Here is a 24148-nt window from a genome sequence, read left to right as displayed (position 1 = left end):
GGGCAGAGAGCGAGGGAGACAGAATTTGAAGCAGGCTCCAGGCTCTGAGCTGTCAGCACAGAGCCCGATGTGGGGCTCGAACTCACGGACTGTGAGATCATGACCTGAGCTGAAGTCGGACGCTCAACTGATTGAGCCACCCAGGGGCCCGTTTTTTTTTTTTTTTTTTTTTTTTTAACTTTTATTCATCTTTGAGAGACAGAGGATGAGAGGGGAAGGGGTAGAGAAAGGGAGACACAGAATCCGAAGCAGGCTCCAGGCTCCAAGCTGTCAGCACAGAGCCCGATGTGGGGCTCGAACTCACAAACCTTGAGATCATGACCTGAGCCAAAGTTGGGACGCTCAACTGACTGAGCCACCCAGGCACCCCACCACCTTAAATTTTGTAAATAGAGTGTAATTTCTACGTGTTGAATAAATCATCTGGTTTTACACATACCAGTTTAAGGATGAAGCAGGGATTATTTCAGACTTAGAAACAAGGGCCCACAGGTCCATAATTACTATTAGCCTAGCAGGGAAAAAGGGGAATGCAAGGACAAACAGGTGTGGAGGAAAAGCAATGGGGGCTACCTCACCAGGGTGGACCTGGCTTTTGGCCAGGCTGAGGGCTTCAGGACAAGGGCAATAAACAGCTTGGTTCAAAATCTCCTGGTAGTCAGAGCCCGTGCAGGATGCGGACACTTCCGGCCCTCAACGGGTCTGGCCTAATCAAATCCATCAGACAGTCAAGAAATGCACCATCAATCCACAGGCTCAACAGGCATAAATCTGCAGCCTTGAGCAAACTGTGACACCTTTCAAAAGGGGGTCTGCCTGTCCTTTCTGAATGCATCCCCCCCCCCCCCCCCCCCAGCTGAGTCAGAAGGCAAACTTTCCGGGCATTTCCCCACAAAAAGTTTTATTTGTGAAATAGGTGTTATCAATTCAAATGAAGACCATTAACAAGATGAGATAATCTCAACTTCAAAAAACTTTATTTTTGTCTCATCCATCAAGGGCACAGGATACCTTCATCAGCTCCAGCTTTTGCTTTTCTCCTTACAGATTCTGTTCCATCACCTAAAACCCAGGGTTATCCTGTGTGGGCAGCTTCCTAGAACCAAAAGATACTTTGGACTGCTGGGTTAAGTATGCTCATGCAAACTGTGCAAGCACAAGCTGCACTATTTAAAGCAGCAAGATTCCAAGCTGCCCAATAAAACCCACAAACGTCTGCATCAGGATGTACCCAAGTCGTACTGGGGAAGAGTCAAGTTTCACCCCACTTGGGTTATCACAACTAGTAAACTCAACAAACGGACATCACCATAGTTAAGTCTACTACTCAGACACTGCCAGGCACCCCACAGCACATTCCCGTGTCCAAGATGGCAACATCCTTCAGAAACAATGTTGAGATCATCAGAATTGGGAAGTCACTGCTCCAGAGCAGTTGTTGGACTCCACCCTCCCACCTTCAGTGCCTCGTGAAGACTCATTAAGCTGCCAAGAATCAAGCCTACGTATCCTAACTTGCGTCTCTTCATAAGCCCCTTGAATGTGAAACTAACCCAAACTTTTTTTTAAAAAGCTACTTTATCAGGGCACAACTATCTTTTCTATAGCTACTAGCTTCAAACACACAATATGCTCATCTGATGACCAGTGGCCGTTGTGCCCATGGTCTTGCTGACTAGATCTAGATACTAACAAGCTTACAGTGGACCATCACTGGTCAATTAAACTAGCTTCGTACTGAAAAAGTGGCTTAAACCAAGGTACTCTGTACTTGTGGTGAAACGACTGGTCTACGGAAATTCGTCATTTTTGTATACAAATGGTTCGTCTACCAAGCAAAACCAGATATAGACCAAGCTCAAGTTTCAAGATACAAAGAACCTAAATAATGGATGTATTTCTCTGTATACTCAATGTAGGTTTTTGACACTTCGTTGAATAAACAAGTTTATTTGTAAATTTAGTCAACATACATAATTGACCTAAAGACTTCAATAGAAGGTTAGTTTTTAAAACCACTTGGAAGGCCACCTCTATAAAGTGATTTTTCCAGGACCATGTTATCAGATGTAACCTAACCCAACACCACCTTAACTGGCAGAGGCTCAAGAAGCTGGAGTTGTGTGCCCCTCTCCCACAGCAAGTTTACTCTAAGGGTTATTATAATACAAACTCCACAAGGAAAAGAACTTCGGTATGGTTTCCTCTTTGTAGAGAAAAAACCTAGTTATGAGACCAGTCACAACACAAAGAAAAGCTGCACTAACTAGTATAGAATATTAGTAACAGATGATGCTGGTGTGAATAACTTGTATTATATTCTAGAGCCCTTATAAATAAAATCCCCCCCTTAGTGTTTGCATTAATCAGCTAGAGGGTTAGTTAACATGTGGTAGAATGAGGACTTATGCAAGGTATAATTTGCAAAGCAGTTTACTCTCATGAAAACAAGTGCAGTCTAGTTAGGAGAAAACCAACTGGACTTTAAATTACACACACCTTAATGACAAGACTCCCCACCACATGTGAATGTAAAACATTTAATTTAAAAATGTTGACACTACAATATATAAAATAGCTATTATAAATGCACATAGTGTATTCTATAGCTGCCAGTTTTACTTTTTTTTTTTTTTTTTTTTTTAAGGAAACTGTAAGTTACACTGTGGTTAAGACTTGTATCTTCACCCTTGAAAAAGCCCACATTCTATCACAGTGATGTATGGTCAGACTTAACAGCCCCAATTGTTAAACACTTGGATCAAGTCATAACCAGTTTTATTGCAAAAGGACCCTGTACACATTTATCAATTCTAGTACCTTAATAGCTACCCAACAAGTCATTAACATACAGAAACATGCATCATGAGAAGCAAGAAATATCACCCATCCCTTCTGCATATTAGCAACTTGTCACTCCTGAGCAACAGTGCTCACATCACTGAGGTCTGTGAACAGTCACTTTTCGCATTCATCCTGAGTGAAAGATGGAATGACTTAAGTACAAATGCAACATATTATAAACAATTTCTTACAAAAAAAGTCACAAATTAAACCAAAGTATTTTACAGAATTTACTACAAAACACCATAAAAACTGCCTTCACTTAAGCTCTCTCTCCCCGTATCCGGCGAGCCAACTGGATGTCTTTGGGCATGATGGTGACTCTCTTAGCGTGGATGGCACACAGATTAGTATCTTCAAATAAACCCACCAGGTACGCTTCACTGGCCTCCTGTGGAGCACAAGAGCCACACCATTAAACTCTCTCCGAGGACGAGAAGCCACGCAGAAGCCCTCCGACCCTACTCCAGCCACGCTCGTCTTACCTGCAGCGCACCAATGGCGGCACTCTGAAACCTCAGATCGGTTTTGAAATCCTGGGCGATCTCCCTCACCAACCTCTGGAAAGGCAGCTTCCGGATCAGAAGCTCGGTCGATTTCTGGTAACGACGGATCTCTCGAAGCGCAACGGTCCCGGGCCTGCAGCGGGCAGGAGAGTGTAAGCGGATCCCCGAAGGCGGACAGCGCTCCCGCTTGGGGGCCGCGCGCCGCCGGGTCATTGTTTTCCTTCCGCCTCGCCTACCTGTAGCGATGAGGTTTTTTCACCCCGCCAGTAGAGGGAGCACTTTTCCTGGCGGCTTTAGTGGCCAGCTGCTTACGGGGCGCTTTCCCACCCGTAGATTTACGAGCAGTCTGCTTGGTTCGGGCCATTTTCTTTTACCTAAAGAAGACACCCGTGACTCTCGGGCCGTGGCGCTAGCCTCCCGGGGGCGGAGGATGGGACGGGCTCGGCGCCCCTGCCCTTCCGCCTCTTTGCCGCGGCAGATGGCCCGGGGCCGCCGCCTCCTCCCCCCTCCCCTAATGACTCAGGCTGCGAGGAGCGGCGGCGGCGGCCTCCCCCGGGAGGGGGAGCGCGGGGAGGAGTCACTTCCCCTCCTCGACGGGCGGAGGCCTCGCTTGCCCGGAACCCGGCGTCGGGACCTCTGAATCCCCACCGGGAAAGAGGCGGAGACGCGGTTCCGGAACGAAGCCCCAAGGGAAAACCTCCCGGCCCCACACCCGACACGAGCGGCCCGCACCGGCCAGCGCTCCGTTCCCAACGGCTGCGGCCCGCGGCATCAACGGCTGCCGGGACCTCGAACAAAGAGTAAAACCGCCAACACTTACCCAACGCCGAAGTCTTAGGCCGCTTCTCCGATCGTCGCGCCGCTCCTGCTCCCCAATGAAGAGCCGCAGTCGCCGAGCAAAGAAAAGAGGACCCTCCAGCAAACGACCAAACCGCTCTGTGCTCCAAACCCCCCCTTTGCCTCCGCTTTTATACCCACGCTTCACGCTGCGTCTCTGCGTCATAGGGGATTCATTTGCATACACCAACGACTTTTTCTATTGGCGGGAGCTTTCGCCGACGCGCTGACATCCCCGACACAAAGGCCGTGCTTCGGCCCCGCTCCCGGATTGGTGGGTATCTAGGCCGCTGATTGGCTGTTAAAGTGGCCTGATGATTGGATGAATGCAAAGAGGAATGGGCGAATCAGAGGTTAGCACGAAGCGGCTCTTCTGATTGGATAAAATGAAGCTATGTTTGGATCCTTCCCTTGGTTCCAAAGCTCTACAATAGAAAGTCAATGCAAATGAATTGCATTGGTCTCTATCAGGGCTTAAGGGTACGGGATGGGCAGGAGCCTAACCATAGATGCATCTCGCTAATAAAATGCAGGAGGAGAAGTTACTTTAAGGAAGTTTTTGCAAATATTTTCCGTTGTGAAATAAAATGTGTTCCCTGTGATTATTTACTTTCACATTTTGATAGTTATGTACACAGTGTACAAAATTAGAATTCAGCAAATCGTATTACATCACCAAGTATTTTAGACATCACGCATATACATTTTAATCAAAAGGCAGTTCTTTTGTTTGGTGGTGTAGGTAGGAGTAAATAGTAGATACAAAGAAAAATGTCAATAAATGATTTTATGCTTCCTGTTCTGTATGTTCTCAGACCATCACAAATTACATTTCATTGTAATTTCAACATGCTTAAGAAGTAACCTACTAAGCAGCATATTTTGAATTACGTAATTCAACTGAATGAAATGACTACAGCCAGAATGGGAATAGTCCTAGAACAGCATTTGCATGTCCATAAAGAATAAAGAAAACTAAATTAAATATGTGTCCTTGTATTTAATGGTATATTCTGGTAGATATTTCAAGAAACGTGACAAATGTATAAAAATGGTAATCCCTACCTTTGCCTAAATAAATGTCTTTGATGTTTTGTAATACTCAGTTCTCCTGATGACACAGGTATATAAAATATCAAAGCAGGCTTAAGGTTAAGACCAGCCAAACAAAGCTCAGAACATTGAAATAGAGCTTTGGGCATTTTACTCCATTGTTCCTACTCTGGCTTCACAGAATTTTTTTCACAAAAATTTTATTTTTAAGTAATCTCTACACCCAGCGTCGGGCTCGAATTCACTACCCTGAGATCAAGAATCACACGTTCCACTGACTGAGCTAGGTAGGCACCCCTGAATATTTTTAAATTTACCAAAATAAAAGGTGTAGATGTTAACCAGATAATTAGTGTACATAAAGACAAATACCTCAAAAATTTACTTGTGACACTGAAGGTCTCCTCTCAGTATCAACAGTGAGGGGGGAAATGCACAATTTGAAAAATCGGGTATGGCAAAAATGGCTTTGACCCAATCTCTGGTATCAAATTCCTCTCATTTCAGCCCTCTCAATCTTAACAGATACAATTTGTATTTAATTATCACATACCTAAACTTTTATGCGACAATTTGGTCAACCTTAATTTCTGCATTCTTCCCAAAATTTACAGTAGGGCAAAAATTAAGCTTTCTGTTTCATTCATGTGATGCTAAGAAACCAAGATGGAGACTCTCGCCCTGTCCTCAGAACCTGTGTAAAGCCAAGAATCAAGGTACTGGTTAGATCCCACATAGAAAGCCTCGAATGATCTGGGATGTAACCAGAAAAATACCCTGCAAGGGTTAACTTTTTTTGACCGCCCAAATGTACTGGAGAAGAAATGGGCTCTCAAGTTAACAATCCTTTTGTGTTCCAAGGATTTTCTAAAAGATCCAGAATCCTGTCTGTCCCAAGCCTCCAGAGGACAGACACTCCGGTTTTGTTTTTCTTTTTGCAGTTAATTACTAGAGGAGAACTAAAATTGCCCCATGAGAAGCTAGGTATAGATTTACATTTATCCATTTAAAGGATGGTTAGTGAAAATAGTTTCTTTCTTCCTCGGGCGGTTATACAGATTTCTTTTTTTCCTAAATTGGTACCGGGGCAGAAAAGACAACACAGGAAATGGGGAAGAACTGAAAATGTTTATACAATCAAAACAATGTACAAGTGATGCAGCATGTAAGCTACTTAGTCCTTGTTCTGCCATGTGCTTGCTGAGTAACTCTGTGCAAATTCTCTAAGTTTCGGTTTCCTCTTTTGTAAATAAAGCAGTTTGGATGATATCATCTCCCAATTTTACCAGTACCAACTCATTCTGAGGCTTATGGTATACACTTACTGAAAGCCTAGTGCTATGAACTGTATTTCTTCATTCAAATCACACTCGGGAATTTTGGGAATAACATACAAACCAATTACCTGGATTTAGTAACAGGGTTAAAGCAATACTACAACTTTTATTTGTCCTTTTGGAATTTTTTTTATCTTCACACGCCCCTAGTGGTTAAACAGTTGATTTGGCCTGTTTGGGAAATACCAGTTTCTCAACTTTGTAGGCTGACAATTTGGCTTCTGATGTGAGGCTATTCGGAACTAAATAAAATAAGTATGTGTCATTCTTTAAGCATTAACGATTTTCCGTTCACCCCACCCTCCGTCACTCCCAAGATTACCGGGAATGTTTTCCTTTACGTGACAATCATTAGTTAACAAAATCCTATCTGATCATGTATAAATCGGTCTTAAAAACAATGGATTCAAATAGACTCAATACGGAAAACAAATTAATTTATTTTGAGGGGGAGAGAGAGAGAGGGCACACGAGATGCGGAGAGGCAGACAGGGGCTCCAGGCTCTGAGCTGTCAGCACAGAGCCAGACGACGCAGGGCTCGAACTCACTAGTTGTGAGATTATGACCTGAGCCAAAGTCGGATGCTTAACCGACTGAGCCACCCAGGTGCCCCTGGAAAACAAAGTTAAATGACAAGTGTCAATGCATCACGAAGAGCTTTGTAAAGCTCACAGCGTGCCTAGGTCAGAGCAATTGGATTATTTTACAAAATCCACGTTGTGAACTTTGCTGGACTAGCGGGAAGAAAGGACGAGAAACATAGAAAGCCTGCCAACCGGAGCACAAAACTGTAGTGGATTATTAATTGCCCCGCCCCTACTCAAACCCAAGATCTGCCTTTGGACCCTGTGTGACACTTCTCAACACCCCTGCAACTTGCCAGTGTAATTGAGACTGTTCTAGACGGAGATTAAATTCGTCTTTGGCCCCTAATGTACTGGAAACAAGTTGGTCAGGCCAGGTGTCAAGTTGAGAAGGGACCCAAGTGGAGTTCCAGGTTTCAGGGCGGGTAAAGGTTTATGAAGCGCCTCAGCGAAGATGCGGGAATACTGTGCCGTGTAGCGCTACTTTAGCAAAGATTTCTAAGACTGACTTCTAGCAGACACACTTTCTTTCATGCCTCCCCAGCTAGGCCGGCCCCAAGAATAAGGATGTTGGAGAAGTACTGCAGGTGTCTGCAGCTCAAAGGCCCAGAGCTAAAAACGGACAGTACAGGTTCTTAAGCACACGGTTGGGGCCGGCATCAGAACTGAGCCCAAACTCTACTAACTCCGGTGGCGAAGTAATCATTACACTGTAGGCGATGAAATTATACTTGAGACTGTTTCACAGAAGTCGGTAGGGCCTCTGTAGCTCTGAGCGCCTTCTTCTCCAGGAAGTCCAGTTTCGAGGAAAGCTCCTCTGAGAAACTGGAAACGCACTGGCAAAAAGGAGAAACGGCGCGGGACTGCAATCCCCACAAGCCGTGGCGGGCCGTCAGCATCCGGGACACCGTCTGCAAAGATCCCTGGGTATTGTGGTCCACTCCTTTGGCAGCAACCCTCTGCCGACGGTAAAATTCCTACCGAACCGAGGACCACAACTCCCAGCAACCCTTGCTGCCGTGCGGGGGGTCTTCACGTTCTCGTGGCGCGGCGCAGGCGCACTAGGTCCTCGGCGCGGACCGCGCAGACTGAATAATAAAAGGGGAGCGGCGAAGAGGCAGGAAGACAGGACCATGTCGAAGGGCCCCGGGCCCGGCGGCTCCGCAGCTTCCTCGGCGCCCCCGGCCGCTACCGCTCAGGTGCTGCAGGCACAGCCCGAGAAACCGCAGCACTACACGTACGTAGAGCCCCCCCCGCCGCGCGCGCACGCCTGACGTCAGCGGCCAGCGTGAGTCACGCGCGCAGGGAGAGCGCGAGGCGGCCTCTCCCTCCCCCCCTTCCTCCTCCGGCCCGGCCCAGACCGGTTCCAACCTGCTGGGGCCGGTCCCAACCGCCTCTAACTGCCACCAACCCCTGGTCGGGCCGTGGGGCGGGAAGCTCGGTCCCCGCCGCTGAGTGGGGAAGGCGGGAGCGCGGGGTGCGGAGAGCACACATCTCAGGCCAGGCCTTTGAGGCCTAACTGTTCCTCAGACCGTAAAACCACAGTCTCAGGCACTCGCGGGGGCGATAAGAAGCCCAGGACACGGCCAGGACGAGTGCCCTGGGGGGCCAGCCCTACGGCCGCTGTGAATGACGGTTGGCGCGAGGTCCTGTCAGGCGCCCCGCGCACTCTACCCCGGAGGCCTTTTGTGTCCCCGAAGCCCGTGTGTTGCGTACGGCGGCCCTTGCTGGAACTCGCGGGGACAGCTGACCCGGCCTGAGTCTGGGGCCACGAGGGCGACGGGGTTCGAGCGTGCCCCCAGCCCCAGCACTCCCACCGCAGGAGTCCAGCGAGATGGGAACCTGCTGGTGTCTGAGCGGAGGTCCCCGTCTCCTCTTTATGTCCTTTCAAAGCACGCTCAGCGACCACCTAGCGCTAGGTGCCTCGGAAGAAAGAGATACAGAGGCGGGCCCTCCTGTTTAGCAAAATGTTGGTTTCCAATTTCCCTGATGCTCTTCGAGTGCCTCCCAGGTGCTGTGTATGTTTAGAAGGATCCCCAGGTGGACCTGAGGCTGCCTGGAGATTTGGAACCTGAGGGTCGAAAAACCCTTAAGAGCCACACAGTAATGCCGCCTGGTGAGCCGAGCGCAGGGAGCCCCTGTTGGAGTAGAAAGAATCAAGACTAGACAGGAGGAGCTCCTGTTTGTCACTCACAGAAGTAAGCCCCATTGGGAAACTGTTCTGGGATTGGGGGACATCGGTTTTAGAAAGTGTATTGGTTTCTTTGTGAGATTCCCTGCTATTGGTTGAAAGGAGTGGAAGCTTTTTCTTGGCTACAGTCCGACTCACGTTAACCATTACTTTTCTATTGAGGCCATTGCTTTGCTGGTCCTTTTTTACTGGAGTTCTTTCGGCCATTCTTCCATTGGTTTTGGTGAAATGCTCTTACCTCCCGAGAATACGGATCAAGTTGAGTGATGTGGTCAAGCAGTAGTATGGTTTTGATTTGAAAATCTGCAGATTTCACATAAACTGGAGCGTCTTTATATAATCTGTGGTTGCTTGGATCATATTTTTCTGTAAAATACGTATAATATCTTGAGTAATGTTTCGGCAACCTCTGTATGTTGTTACTGAGTGTGCTGTGGAATTTATTATTGGAAGGGCTTTCTTATAATTTTGAGTTGACAGATGAAACAAGGTAACATCTGTGTAAGTGTTAATATCTGAGTTTTTGTCCTATAGACGCTCATTTGTTTAAAATCTGTCTTTCCATTCCTTGTTGGGTAAGTGCAGAGTAATCATCAGTCTTGGCTGTTGCGGTGGCTTAGTAATCAACAGAAGTAGATGAAACAAACGCCCAAGCCTGATTGGGTGGATTGGAGGTTGTAGGTGTTGCATCTTCTATTTCATGTTAACTGTTCATTTGTGTGTATGTTTGTTCTCATGAGCAAACATCAGAGGTGGACATCTGTTGTCTTCCTTGGTAGATTTATGGGCATTCAGATGATTTGGAAAACTTCATTCCCCGCCAGGTCTGAGTTGCAGGGAGCTTGAGAATACAGATGATGGCACCTGTACCCTTACTGGCACTGATTTTTTTTTTTTTTTTTTCTTAAGGTGAACCCATTTGTTATCCCTGGGGGTTAGAATACAGGAATATTTTTATTTTAATATTTGCTTTAAAAATTTGAGCTGGCCAGCATTTTTAAAAATTCTTCCTCATAAGCATGAACTTCCAGAATTTATACCAATCTGAATGTGGCCTTATGTTGCATCGATCCCATTGTGGAATACAGATACAGACCCTTTGTTTTTTTAAATGTCTGTATTTAACTTTTTTTTTTTTACTTTTTCAAACTTGGACATAAAGTACACTAACTTTGTGTATTTTTTGTGCCTGATATTATTTGAGATTGATTATGTGATATGCAATAATCTGGAAGAAATATGTGTTAAAATTGACTGCCACTCAGAACACCTGGCTGGCTCAGTTGGAAGAGCACGTGACTCTTGATCTCGAGGTTGAGAGTTCGAGCCCCATAATGGGTGTAGAGATTGCTTAAACATGAACAAACTTCAAAAATTTTAAAAAATTGAGTGCCATTCATCATAATGGCAGACAATCTTGGCAAACACAGTTGAATCCACCAAAAACAAATATTGCCTTTCCGTAGGCTTGTCTTCTTGCCCCCGCAAAGTCCTGGAGTTTAAACTATCTTTTTCCTAAACCAAGAAGGTTATTCGTGACATAGTTTGAAGAATAATTATTTTGTTGGTCTTTTTTTTTTCCTCTAAATTTGTGAATAATCTTGCTTTAAGAAAAACTTTGAAATAATTCTTTTAGCAAATTGGTGTGGTAGGCACTTGTGCTAGACTTGAGGAATCCTACCCTTTAGAAAATGCCTATATTAGTTAACTCTTTTGTACAGCTTCAAGCATTTGATTAGCATGCAGTAAAAGGATAATGTGCACGTAGTAGTCCTCTTCTACTTGACATCTTGCTAGGTAATTTGTTTTGTTTTCAGAACAAGTCCATCTTGTATATTGTAGTAGAATTTTATAAAAGCAGATTTAAGAATGGGAAATTTCAGAGCAATTACGTTCCAAAATGTATCTACTATTTACCTAACTTTGGACTTTTTGCTGTATAACTGTTACATTATTAAAAGTATATAGTTGAATAAAAAGGAAAAGTATACAGTTGAAAGATCACCAAAAAACCTGCCTTCCAAAATAACCAGGTTTCTGACTCATTATTCTGTCCCTGTAAGAGGTTGTAAGCCTTAAAGACATTAGATCGTTTTTGGATTCCTTCACCTGCAGTTGATCCTCAGACTTCTTAATACCTTTGGGGTAAAGGAAAATGAAATTCTAGTTCAGTGACGGTTTCTTGGAGTTTCTGGCCACTGGGTGATTTCTTATAGGTAGACAGAGAATAAGTGCTTTATGACCTCATCTAGCCACGTGTCATTTTAACTTAGGACTGTTCCCTGGGCATCTTTAAACAAGGATAACGTAGCAGTATTTCCATACATAACTATTTTGAGGCAAATTTGTTAATTTATACGTTGTATAAATGTCATGACTTCACTTGATTGCATCTGTGTTTTGGGAAATCCAGGAAATGAAATTGTATTTAAATCATTATTGCAAATGGCAATAAAATTGTAAATACATTAGGAGAGTACAACTTGTTGTGCAACAGAAGTCACTGGAAGTGTTGCTAAGCAACCTCAGCAAGCATGAGTTAAATTACCAATAAATATTTCTGTATCTTGTTTACTTGTTTATCAAGTAGAACTAATTTCTTACAGGACAAAAATTAAGAGCTCGTTGTGGCCATCAGTCAAGCCCACAATATCCCCATTAAGAATTAAGTGCCCATGCTAAGGGTAGAGTCAAGCATAGCACCTAGTTGATATTTGCTATGATCTAAAGTAATGATTAAAGTGAAGATTTGCTTAATGGTTAAGTTTTTTTGTTTTAATCCAGCTATGTTAGATACTAAAGAAGGCTTCCCCACAATCCATTTGCATCTGCTTTGACTGGTGGTTTCTATCAACCTACAAAGACTGACTTATTGGTGAGGGCAGCTGGACAACTCTGAGAGCAACTTAGAGAAATCCATCTTGGGCACACTCTATAAAGGAGCTCCTTCTCTGGAAATAGCACCCCAGATAAGTGCACAAAAGCAAGACACCCTCGTGGACCTACTTCCTCCCGCTTTCAACACCCTGATGCCTGAAGGTGAGGTCTCCTTCCTGTGTGTCTTAGAAGCCATGAGCTCACTTAGGTAATAAGAGCCCTGCAGCAGCCTGAGCACCACACATCTGCAGGCTTTCCTGCCAGACCTTTGCCTAAAGGTTATTTTTCTCATTAGGAGAGGCTCTAGGTCACAAGAATGATAAAAGTAAGGTTGCATTTAAAGCTACATTACTTTAAATACTGGACTGGTGTAGGGATTATTTTCCCAAACGGGGCAGTATTTGCTTAATGATTAAGTTTTTCGTTTTGTTGTTGTTGTTTTGTTTTGTTTTGTTTTAATCCAGCTATGCTTGATACTAAAGGAGGTTTTCCCACATTTGCATCTTCTGTATTTTGAAATTGCAACTATGGACAGTTGTGGCTAATCCTAGTAGATTGTCTTCCCTTCTTTTAACATCTTGGATGAATTTGGGGCACACTAATGTGTTATGTGAAGATGGATGTTGAATGTAAGTTTCTCTGCCATTCTTAGACAATATATAAAAATTACATTAGTCTGATTGCTAAAAATGCCAAGAATTTGGGTTCAGTAGCCTTTTTGTTTTCTTATCATATAGATACTGTGTAGATTCACCCCAGCCTGCCATCTTAAAATACCTGCATGGGCCACAGAATATCTGCGGAGAAGGTTTGGGTAAAATCAGTGCATATGATGATAGGTATGGGGTTTATTTTGGGGGTGATGGAAATGTTCTAAAATTAGGTAGTGGTGGTAGTTCTACATTATGGTGACTATACTAAAATCCACTGAGACATACACTTTAAAATGGTGAATTTTTAATGTTACATAAATTATATCTCAATTATTATTTTTTTTTAAATTTTTTTTCAACGTTTTTTATTTATTTTTGGGACAGAGAGAGACAGAGCATGAACGGGGGAGGTGCAGAGAGAGGGAGACACAGAATCGGAAACAGGCTCCAGGCTCCGAGCCATCAGCCCAGAGCCTGACGCGGGGCTCAAACTCACGGACCGCGAGATCGTGACCTGGCTGAAGTCGGACGCTTAACCGACTGCGCCACCCAGGCGCCCCTCAATTATTTTTTAAAAAGGGTTAAAAACCAGCATATAAGAATCTATCAGGCTCATATGGCCTATCAGGGCTTGGCAGCATTGTTTGGTATGGGAAAGCCTGCAGTTTGTGAAAAGCTCCTTGGTGCCCTTTTTCCAGCCTTCTCAATGGCTTAGTCCCTGTGTATCCATTCTAGGTGAATGCCCCCCTGTTCTGAGTCTGTGGAGAAGTGAATACTCAGCAAGTTTGAGACTCCTAGTTGTTGGCAGTTGTACTTCAGACTGACTCTGAATTGACAGCCATTATAAGGAGCAAGCACGTTTTTCCCAGTGCCTTTGTAAAAATGAACAAAGTGGGTGGGAGGTAGAAGAGAAGGTTGCTCTTCTGCTGAAAAGTAATGAATAACTTCTCAGGTACTTTATGGTTGTTTTAATGTTCACGTAGACATTTCTTTAAGGACAGGCCATGTGTTTTAGGCATTTTTAATTGTATTAATAGCTATAATATTTTAGTTCAAATAATCACAAATTTTTTATTCTTTCTCTATACAATCCCTCAACTTTCACCCCTTTTTTCTTTGCCAGTGTGTAGAATTTGACAGCAGTATCAAGAGCTGATGAGGAGGAGAAGATGGAAAGGAGTCTAGCGACTTAAAAATCTCATAGCATTCTCTGTGAGGTGATCTTTTTCCTGTCGGGGGCTCAATTTACTTAGGAGATAAAGAAGATACTCAGACCTGTGACAGTATCATCATGTCATATCTGAGCTTATTGAAATGTTTCTTCCCTTTCCTTAATCTTTATATCACCGTTTGCTTTTTGTGTTCTTAAGTGAACTCATTTGTTTCTCCTAGTATTTGAAACATTGTACGGCCACTGTAAGTTGTAACAAAATGACTTCTGACGAGGAGGGGAAAGGCCCACGTTCCCATCTTCCTCAGAAATTTTGGCCTACTCACAAAACTACCCCCATTGAGGAGAGGTAGTTACGCTTAGGAAAGAAGTGATGAAAACTTTTGGCTTTGTGTTTTGTGACTTAGAGTTTTAAATACTAGCTTTTATACGTAAGTTTTTTGTTTTGTTTTCATTTTGGTAAGAACATTACTATCTCTTTTTGATGTAACTTTCACCACTTAGAAGTGCCAGGTATTTGGTAGCCTGCCATATTAGGATTTGTGTAAGTTAGTCTGTCAAAACATGACAAATTAGAAAACTGTACCTGTATTTTCTTATCTAAAAAAAATCGAAAGCTTAAATTTATTATTGAACTAAGAGTACTTTATAATGGGGGCACCTGGGTGGCTCAGTCAGTTAGGCATCAGACTTTAGCTCAGGTCGTGATCTCACATTTCGTGGGTTTGAGCCCCACATCAGGCTCCGTGCTGTTAGTGTGGGATCCCATTTGGGATTCTTTCTATATCTTTCTCTCTCTGCCTTTCCTCCACTTGTGCATGCGTGCTCTCTCTCCCAATAAATAAACTTAAAAAAAAAATTAAAAAGGTACTTTATAATGAATACATAAGGTAATTACTAAATATTTAGTAGAGCATGTTAAAGTTAACATTTTTGGGGTTTTTTATTTTTATTTTTTTATGTTTTAAAAAAAATTTTTTAATGTTTATTTCTTTTTGACAGAGACCGAGTACGAGCAGGGGAGGGTCAGAGTGGGAGACATAGAACACAAAGCAGGCTCTAGGCTCTGAGCTTCAGCACAGAGCCCGACGCGGGGCTCGAACCCACGGACTGTGAGATCATGACCTGAGCTGAAGTCGGATGCTTAACTGAGCCACCCAGGCACCCTGATTTTTATTTTTAGTAACTTATTTTTTGGTTATTATAATTATGGCCTGTCAAAATCTTCCTGACATATTTTGAACAGATTCTGGAGAGTCCACTTATGCATATTTGCTGTTACTCTTGTTTTTCTTTCTAGCTCATTTAAGGGAAGCAGAGTTAACAGCATGGTATTTAAGAGTACTGACTCCAGGGCCAGACTGATTGGGTTTGAAGGCCAGCTCGGCCACTTACTAGCTGTGTCTTAGGCAAGTGAGTTCCCCTTTGTATGTCAGTTTCCTGAGGATACCAGTATCTGCTCTGTGGAGTTAACCAGGCCTAAGTTAATATATGTAAAGTGCTTAAAATAGTGCATGGCATTTAGCACAGCACATGTACCATTCTTACCAATATTTGACAAGGCCAAGTTACTGCTTTCAGTTTCATTGCTACCTCCTTCGATAGCCTTAACCAAGTGCCATCTTCAGCTACATCTACACGAAAGTAGATTCTTCAGAGGGTCCCTAGGTGGCTCAGTAGGTTAAGCGTCCAACTTTGGCTCGGATCGTGATCTCACAGTTCGTGAGTTCAAGCCCTGCATTAGGCTCTCTGCTAACAGCTCAGAGCCTGGAGCCTGCTTTGGATTCTGTGTCTCCCTCTCTCTGCTTCTCCCTCGCTCATGCTCTGTCTCTCTCTTAAATAAATATACGTTAAAACAATTTTTTTTAAATAGGCTTTTCAGTTCCTAGGGCACATGTGGGTCATTGTTGTCTTCAGTATACTCCTGTTCTCCATATCCATTCAAATTTTACTTCAGTTGCTATTCTTTGTGTAGCCTTCATCAGGCTACCTGTATCTTACACAATGGATTTGTATTTAAAACTAAACAGATGTGCTCTTACAGGCCAAAGCCTTTGTTCCACGGAAGTTTACAAAATAACACATCAATTCAAACGTTTATGCTAGAACATTCATCAAATTGGAGGGTTTTTTAGGCCAGCTGTGTACAGAAAAACTTTGAATCAAGTCACAGTGTTCTCTTACTTAGGGAAGAATGATCCAGGGTTTCCAGTACTCCTCACATATATTCTACAAAATCAGTGATGTGAGTGAATCTTCCATGAACTTTCTCTCCTCAGTTTTTTTTTACCAGTTCCAAAATCTTTAGGCCAAGGAGACAATCATAGGAAGCAGGGACATGTAGGACTAGTTGCACACCAACGTTGTATCATTCATGTTAGTTCTTGGGGCCAGGATGGCTCACTGGTGTCAGACCTTTCCCAATGAAGAATGCGCTGCAACTATTTACCTGTGAATGGTTCCCCCACCTGGGAACCAAAGCGTTTGCTTAAGTGCCTGTAGCACTTGTATTGTAGGCTCCTGTGTATGTTTCTGTATGTTAGGACAGTTCTGTTGTATCTAGGAGGGGTCATACTGGCTCTGAGGTCCTACGATATCTGCTCTGGCTAAAAGCCAGGTATAGAATCAAAAGCCTGCATTGAACGTTCAGACACACTCAGAAATTCATCAGACAGTTTATTTGCCTGAATAATGTTTTAAACCAGGATCATTTCAGATTTGGAAACCAAATGTCTGTAGCCGTATAGTGCTTTCTCAGAATTGTCCAAATATTTGCCAACCAAGTTTTAGCTTTATTTGGTCTTGTTTTTTAAAAGCCTTTTGGGGCGCCTGGGTGGCGCAGTCGGTTAAGCGTCCGACTTCAGCCAGGTCACGATCTCGCGGTCCGTGAGTTCGAGCCCCGCGTCAGGCTCTGGGCTGATGGCTTGGAGCCTGGAGCCTGCTTCCGATTCTGTGTCTCCCTCTCTCTCTGCCCCTCCCCCGTTCATGCTCTGTCTCTCTCTGTCCCAAAAATAAATAAAAAACGTTGAAAAAAAAAAAAATTAAAAAAAATAAAAGCCTTTTTCTGGCAGCTCCCACTGGTAAAGTTATTGTTACATGGTTGTATGGTTTCTGGGTTATGTTTGGTGTCAGAACAGAATGTGTATATATATCCTTATAAACACTTAATCTAGAACTGTTAGTACTTTATCTTAAGCTCTTCAAAAATTAAAGATTTGCAGCAAATTGTAAAATTGTGTGTGTGTGTGTGTGTGTATGATCGTATGCATATTTGGATAGTAATTTAGGATTCTTAATCTGCTTAACAACTCTTAAGGTATTCACCTTGGAATTAAATATTTTATTCTCAAACTTAAAAATGAAGAATTCTGGTAAGGCGTGGTCTATGACCTCTATGACTAAAATTTTTTAGGAATTCTGTATGGGTAGGGGTAATATTAATATGGAAACTAGATTACAGATGAGTATCATTTGAGGCTTTGCATACTACAGTGTACTATTTGACAATGACTGGCGATATTTTTGTTTTTTCTTTCCTTTGTTAGTTGCAGAATCCTATCACTTTGTGGTTAGATTTCAGTAAAGAATGTTAAAGAACAAGGTGCCTGGCTGGCTTAGTCAGTAGAGCATGTGACTCTTGATCTCAGAGTCCTGAGTTCGAGCCCCACATTGGGCATAGAGCTTACTTGCAAACAATGGTCCTCTTCTTCAATACTCTTTTTTTTTTTTTTTTTTTTGTTAAGATTCTGTTTATATGGTAAAGCTTGTATGTTGCTTGAAAAAGATGCAATTCGGGGCGCCTAGGTGGCTCAGCCGGTTAAGCGTCCCGACTTCGGCTCAGGTCACGATCTCACTGTCCGTGGGTTCGAGCCCCGCGTCGGGCTCTGTGCTGACTGCTCAGAGCCTGGAGCCTGTTTCAGATTCTGTGTCTCCCTCTCTCTCTGACCCTCCCCCGTTCATGCTTTGTCTCTTTCTGTCTCAAAAATAAATAAATGTTAAAAAAAAATTAAAAAAAAGAAAAAGATGCAATTCAGTGTTTAGGAGACTGGCTGTAATAAAGATGAATATTTGTGGCTCATTAGAAATGTGTGCATATCACATTCCCCATGTGAGGCTTATGAACAGTCATCTGACTGGCCAGGAGAGTAGTGGGCTCTCCAGGACCAAGTGCTTCCTCATGGCCCTCCAGGTTGGGGGTGTGAGTGGCAGTGTCTGGAGTTTCTTCTGTTGGCTCAGTCTTTGGCTTGTTGCCCCCTTTTTGTTTGGCTCACATATTATTGTTCACTCTGGATATTGAGCTTTATCAAGTCTTTAGCAAATCTGGTCTCCCTGCACCATCTCCTCTGTTGCTTCTCCAGAGGCTGTCACTATTTTATTTGCAGTTTTACTCAAATCTAACCACTTTGCATATGTGTCCAAATCAGGTTCTGCACATCATAAACTGGATGACATTCAAATAGTGATTTACTTTGCAAAAATATTTACCACAGTTCACTTTTAACTTAAAGGAAGTCTTCTGGCTTATTAGCAACATCTTTGATTTAATTTGGGGTCAGGATAGATTGTCAAGTTGTCATTAATATGATGGGTTACATTTCCAAAAGCTTTTTTTAAATTTTTTATTCTAAAAGCAATCCCCATTCAATAAAGAGTCCAGGTAACCCTTAAAATCAATAATACTTGATGTATTTTTCCTTCTAGTTTTTTTCCCCCCTGTTATAGTCTGGTGATCTACTTCTATTATTTTTCTGAATAAATCTTTAGTTAAGTACCCAGTTTTTGCCAAATAGTCATCATAATACCCCTTAGTTTTTGGAGGAAACAAAAAAAGGATTTAATGCATCTCTAGCGAGCTCCACACATTCCTAGGAATTACAGGGCAAGCCATCCCACTGGTTGCTTTTCTAGTCTGCATGTGAGGCTGATCTCAAAATTAGTGTTCAGGGTGAAGAACAAGGCTGTACAGACATTGTGGGGAAGGTAGCTAGAGAAGTTACTGGTTCCTTAATTGCCAGGAGAAGCATGTAAATCAGAGATTGGAATTGCTTCTCTCGGTTTTGTTGGGTTTAGAATATAGCTGCTATGGACCAAACTTGTACCATTTGTGATGCTTTACAGCTTGGCTTTTTCTTGGATAGACAGACATATCTGGAACGCTTGCTGTGAGCCAGCTTGCAGAGGTGCAGAGATGAGTAGACATGGCTACAAACAGCTATGGTGGGGGCTATATGGGCTGTATTAATACATTGCAGTGGAAACATGGAAGGAAGGTGATTAACACCTGTGGGCAGGGGCAGGGAACCCTCCTCACGTGGAGAAGAAGCCAAAAAGGTGATCCAGACACCGGGAGTAATATGCTCAAAAGTATCGAGATGTGAGGGGAGGGTTATGGTGTGTTGGGGAATTCCAACTCTTCAGAGCAGAGCTTGGCAAACTACGACTCGTTTGCCACATCCAGCCTGCCACCTGCCTTTGTATGGCCTGTGAGCTAAGAATGTGTTTTACATTTTTAATTGTTGAAAAAGAATATTTCATGACACATGAAAATTATATGAAATTCAAATTTCAGTGTCCATAAAGCTTTAATGGAACCCTCTCCTTATTGGTTTACGTATTGTTTATGGCTGCTTTTACGCTGCAAGATTCAGCAGTGTGACAGAGACCATATGTGGCACTCTCCTTGCTTGGCGTTTCTGTTCCGTGTACTATAGGTTGCAGTGACAACAGTTATAACTTGACAGCGTTTCCAGTACTGGGTGTATCAGCATATCAAAATGTTTTATTTATTCTTTATTACCAGTGCCTACCAATTATGTCAGAACAAGAGGAAGAGAAAAATGGACTTTGAATGTCATGTCTTTAGGGCACAGTAGAGTGTGAATTATTTTGTTATCAAACTAGGTGGCAAAGCTGTCTTTAATAAAAGCTGTGCTGGGGTGCCTGGCTGGCTCAGTCTTTGGAGCATGCAACTCTTGATCTCCGGGTTGTGAGTTCGAGCCTCATGTTGGGTGTAGAAATTTAAAAAAAAAAAAAGGCTGTGCTGAAAGGACCCATCCATTAACATTACCAGACTAAATAGTTGTCAAAATAATCCCAACTCAAAGAAAGGCAATGGTCAGAAAAATTAGAAATTTTACACTTGATCTTAGCCAAAAGGCTGAGAAACAATAGAAAAATTAGAAATTTTAAAGGGACTGAGGCACCTGGGTGGCTTAGTCAGCTAAGCATCTGGCTTCGGCTCAAGTCATGATCTCACAGTTCGTGAGTTTGAGCCCCACGTCAGGCTCTGTGCTGACAGCTTGGAGCCTGGAGCCTGCTTCAGATTCTGTGTCTTCCTCTGTCTCTCCCTGCCCCTCCCCTGCTCACTCTGTCTCTCTCTCTCTCTGTCTCTCTCTCTCAAAAATAAATAAACATTAAAAAAAGAAATATTAAAGGGATTGTTTCATTACAGCAGCATTTCTTCACAAAAATGAAAATGAGGCTACAACTGAAGTAAGTTTCCCGAGTGGCTCATTTATTAGCTAAGCAAGGGAAGCCATTTACCAATATTGAATTAATTAAATTGTGTTTGATTGCAGCAGCTGAAGAAATATGTCTAGAGAAAACAAACTTGTTTAAAAGTGTTAGCCTTTCGACAAGAACAATTTCTCAAAATGTTGAAGTCCTTGGGAGCAGTATCAGTAGTCAAAAAACAAGGCAAATGATTTCACGTGGTTTTCCTTGGCTCTAGATGAGTCAACAGATCCTACTGTTACTCTTGGTTTCTTCATGGAGTCAATGTCTCGTTTGAAGTGACTGAAGAATTAGCATCAATGAATAGTCTATTTAAAACAACGACAGCTGAGAATATTTTCAAAACGCTGAGGACAACCTGAAGTATGATCTGCTAATATCTGTTACAACTGATGGCGGTAAGAATATTGTGGAGCAGAAAAAAACCTCACTGGACAAATTTGCAAAGCTTATGAAATTGTAAGGTGTTTAAAGCCTGTGGTTGGTTATTCATTATGTTATTCATCAGGTACTTTGGGGAGAAATACTTGAATCTATCATGTGTTACTGAACCATTAGAATCAGCAGTGAACTTCACTCCCTCTTGTGGACTTCACCATGATCAATTCCATGAATTTCTGTCAGAAACTGAATATTCTGATGCCCTACCACACAATAGTTTGATGGCTCAGCAGTGGTGAAGTTTTCTTGTAATTTTCTGAGTTCAGGGCTGACATCGAAACTTTCCTGAATGAGAAGAATCATTCTCAACTACTACTGAACACTGAATAGCTTTGGAAATTGGCTTTTGCTGCAGACTGGATAAGGTTTTTTAATGAATTCAACCTAAAATTACAGGGCAAACAGCTTGTTTGCAAACCTTAAATTGTAGTTCAGTCATTTCGACTAATGTTTGGGTCACGTCCACTTACTTTATATACTTCCTGTGTACTATCAGAAGTTGAAACAAAGGCAAGATCTACATTCCTACACAAAGTTCCTGTGGATATGATTTCTAAAGAAAAACTACAGTTGTAACTGATTTTGCAGCTCAGTGTGAATGCAAAAGAAATTTCGTATTTCAAAATCCATTTACCTGTGCAACTAAGGAGTTTACACCAAACCTTCAAATGGAAGCGATTAAAAGGCAAATATCAAGACTCCAATATAATCCTACAAGTGTCTTCTAAGAGAAGGATATGCTCAATTAAAATCATGCTTGTGGAAGGATAACGGCATTTGGCCATACCTATCTATGTGAAAAGACGTTTTCAGAGGTGAAATATATAAAATCTTATTACAGAATCTGCATTAGCAGAGGAACATTTATAACCAATTTGATGCGAGGGACCCTTAACTTTACAAATATTATTCCACCCACCCCCCAAAATCTGGTCTTATTAGACCTTTATTGTAGCCAACTATTATATTTTGAATTTCATCAATAAAAATGGAAGTTTTGTTTTTTCTCTCGTTGCGTTAGTTCATAATATCCTCGATTTGGCCTCTGGGCCTTCAGAGTCTAAAATACTTGCTATATCTAGTCCTTTACAGAAAAAGTTCATTGATCCTGCTCTAGAGTCTGGTTTGTTGTTGGGGAAGGGAGCAGGTCAGTGGCAGTAGGCAGGTAGAGTCAGTGAGACCACAAACACACTGTTCTACAAGCAGTGGGGGACTAGGTTTGGATTAGAACAGCAGCTCGTTTCTCCCCATTGCCTCTAAACTTATATTCTTTCTGTCACCTCTGATAGTTTTTGGTGTATTCAGATTAATTCTTCCTCACACTTCTCCCCAGAAGAGAGTGAAACACCCAAATTGATAAATCTATTAAATGAGAAAACTTGGAATAGGATTTAAAGTTTAGTTAGAAATTGAACTGGTAGCAGTTTAGCGCTCGATTCATCACCTCCTTTAGAGTGAGTGATATAACGTCTTGTTAATCCCTCATGTGCTATATCACTTAGTGGGGCAAGTGATTAAATTTAGATTTCCAATATCCTGCTTTTTTTCTGTTATTTAGAATTTTGGAAAATGAAAATAATCCAGTAAGCCTTGAAAGTATTTGATTTTTAAAAAATTTTTAATGTTTATATTTGAGAGAGAGCACATGCACAAGCGGGGAAGGGGCAGAGAGGGAGACACAGAATTCGAAGCAGGCTCCAAACTCTGAGCTGTCAGCACAGAGCCCAGTGTGAGGCTCACATTCACTAACCAAGAGATCATGACCTGAGCCAAAGTCAGAGGCTTAACCGTCTGAGCCACTCAGGTGCCCCAGTATTTAATTTTTTTTTTTTTTTTTTTAAAGTGGATACACATTTGATTTTAAAAGATTTTAGGGGCACCTGAATGGTTCAGTTGGTTGAGCATCTAACTCTTGATCTCAGGTCATGATCTCAGGGTCGTGAGTTCAAGCCCTGCATTGGGCTCCATGCTGGGCATGGAGCCTACTTAAAAAATAAAAATTGGGGTGCCTGGGTGGCTCAGTCAGTTGAGCGTCTGATTTTATCTCAGGTCATGATCTCATGGTTTGTGAATTCAAGTCCCACATCGGGCTTGCAGCTATCAGCATGGATCCCACTTCAGATCCTCTGCCCTCTTCTCTCTTTGCCCCTTTCCCACTCATGCTCTCCCAAAGATGAATAGACACTAAAAAAATAACAAAAGCAAAAAAACCTTTTTTTTTTTTAAATGAAAGCTTTTAGAGAAAAGAATAGTTGTGTAAAGCAGTTTAACAATATGGTAGATACACAATGATTAAATCTGTAAAAATAGAGAAAATTTATTACCAAAAGGCTAACATTTTTATTGATGGGATTAAGGGCAATTTTTGCCTTTTCTCCACTTTCCAAATTTTTTGTAGGTGGGCATGTGACTTTCATCATATTTTTTTTACATGTATAAATAAACCATAACTAGGATAATTAATGTGATGTCCTGAAAAGAAGTGAAAGATAGCTTTTATTTAAGCTTAGTTCCCAATTGGGCACATAGGAAGGCACTGTTTAGGAACGGTGAAGCTCTGACCATTTGTGTGTCCCTCCAAGCTTTGTTGATCCTTCTACCAGTTGAAGGCATGACTTTGTCTCAGAGCTCTTACTTCCCCAAGGCCTGTGTGGTTTCTGGATTCATTCTGGCCGTAGTAGCAGCTCGTTGAGGCCTTGCAGTTAGGAACTATTCTATGTTACTGCTTTTACCCTTGAGTGGAGGTCTTCCTGGGAGGTGAGAGTGTGAAGAATTGAGTCTTGGGGGCCTTGTACCCTCCTCAGAGCTTGGATGGGAGTGGGGGGAGTGAGTAGTTGGTGTGTCTGCCTTCCTCCGTTAGATCCCAGGACTTCTTGGGTTTCCTGAGAACCAGTTGAATTAAAGAGTAAGTTTCAACATATTTTGTTTCTTAGATTTGTACTTTCAAACCTTTAAGATGAGATGGATGGGTACTTAACAGCGATAGTTATGCATTTCCACTGAAAATTTGTTTCATTTTAATCCATGAAAATAGAAAAGTGATCTCTAAGTGGTTTTCTCCTTGCTTTCTGGGTACTGCATTGCCAGTTTGCACAGGGTCAGAGTGGGAGAGGGAGAGTGGGAAGTTCTGACCAAACGTT

The 24148-nt window shown here is 42.5% G+C and overlaps 2 protein-coding genes across 6 annotated transcripts in view; one reads left to right on the top strand and one right to left on the bottom strand.

The window, feature by feature from the left end:
* Nucleotides 1-955: 955 nt before the first annotated feature.
* Nucleotides 956-4323, bottom strand: LOC131497049 (histone H3.3A). The gene is made up of 4 exons (XM_058702956.1): nucleotides 4171-4323; nucleotides 3587-3724; nucleotides 3330-3483; nucleotides 956-3235 (listed from the first exon to the last, which is right to left on the bottom strand). Exons 2-4 carry the CDS (start codon nucleotides 3712-3714, stop codon nucleotides 3107-3109), a joined length of 411 nt encoding a protein of 136 aa, XP_058558939.1. The 5' UTR covers nucleotides 3715-3724; nucleotides 4171-4323; the 3' UTR covers nucleotides 956-3106.
* Nucleotides 4324-8205: 3882 nt separating this feature from the next.
* Nucleotides 8206-24148, top strand: part of UNK (unk zinc finger) — a 33829-nt gene continuing 17886 nt past the window's right edge. The window contains exons 1-4 of one of the 5 annotated variants that reach the window (XM_058704647.1): nucleotides 8260-8399; nucleotides 12138-12392; nucleotides 12695-12859; nucleotides 12968-13044. In XM_058704647.1, coding sequence (XP_058560630.1) covers nucleotides 12851-12859; nucleotides 12968-13044 — 86 coding nt within the window. In that variant the 5' untranslated portion in view covers nucleotides 8260-8399; nucleotides 12138-12392; nucleotides 12695-12850. Of the gene's footprint in view, nucleotides 8400-8422; nucleotides 9361-12137; nucleotides 12393-12694; nucleotides 12860-12967; nucleotides 13045-24148 lie in introns of those variants that run through there. The other 4 variants (XM_058704648.1, XM_058704650.1, XM_058704652.1 and 1 more) reach the window with 4 other exon arrangements.

Source organism: Neofelis nebulosa, chromosome 16 (assembly GCF_028018385.1).
Source record: "Neofelis nebulosa isolate mNeoNeb1 chromosome 16, mNeoNeb1.pri, whole genome shotgun sequence".
Taxonomy (NCBI): domain Eukaryota; kingdom Metazoa; phylum Chordata; class Mammalia; order Carnivora; family Felidae; genus Neofelis; species Neofelis nebulosa.
This window is presented reverse-complemented; position numbering and strand designations above follow the sequence as displayed.

What these genes read in the sequence shown, in the direction of transcription:
- LOC131497049 (XM_058702956.1), bottom strand. Translation starts at nt 3,714, where the DNA reads ATGGCCCGAACCAAGCAGACTGCTCGTAAATCTACGGGTGGGAAAGCG. An exon ending in AAAAAACCTCATCGCTACAG is followed by an intron (nt 3,484 to 3,586) that starts GTAGGCGAGGCG and finishes TGCCCGCTGCAG; the next exon opens with GCCCGGGACCGTTGCGCTTC. An exon ending in CCGCCATTGGTGCGCTGCAG is followed by an intron (nt 3,236 to 3,329) that starts GTAAGACGAGCG and finishes TGTGCTCCACAG; the next exon opens with GAGGCCAGTGAAGCGTACCT.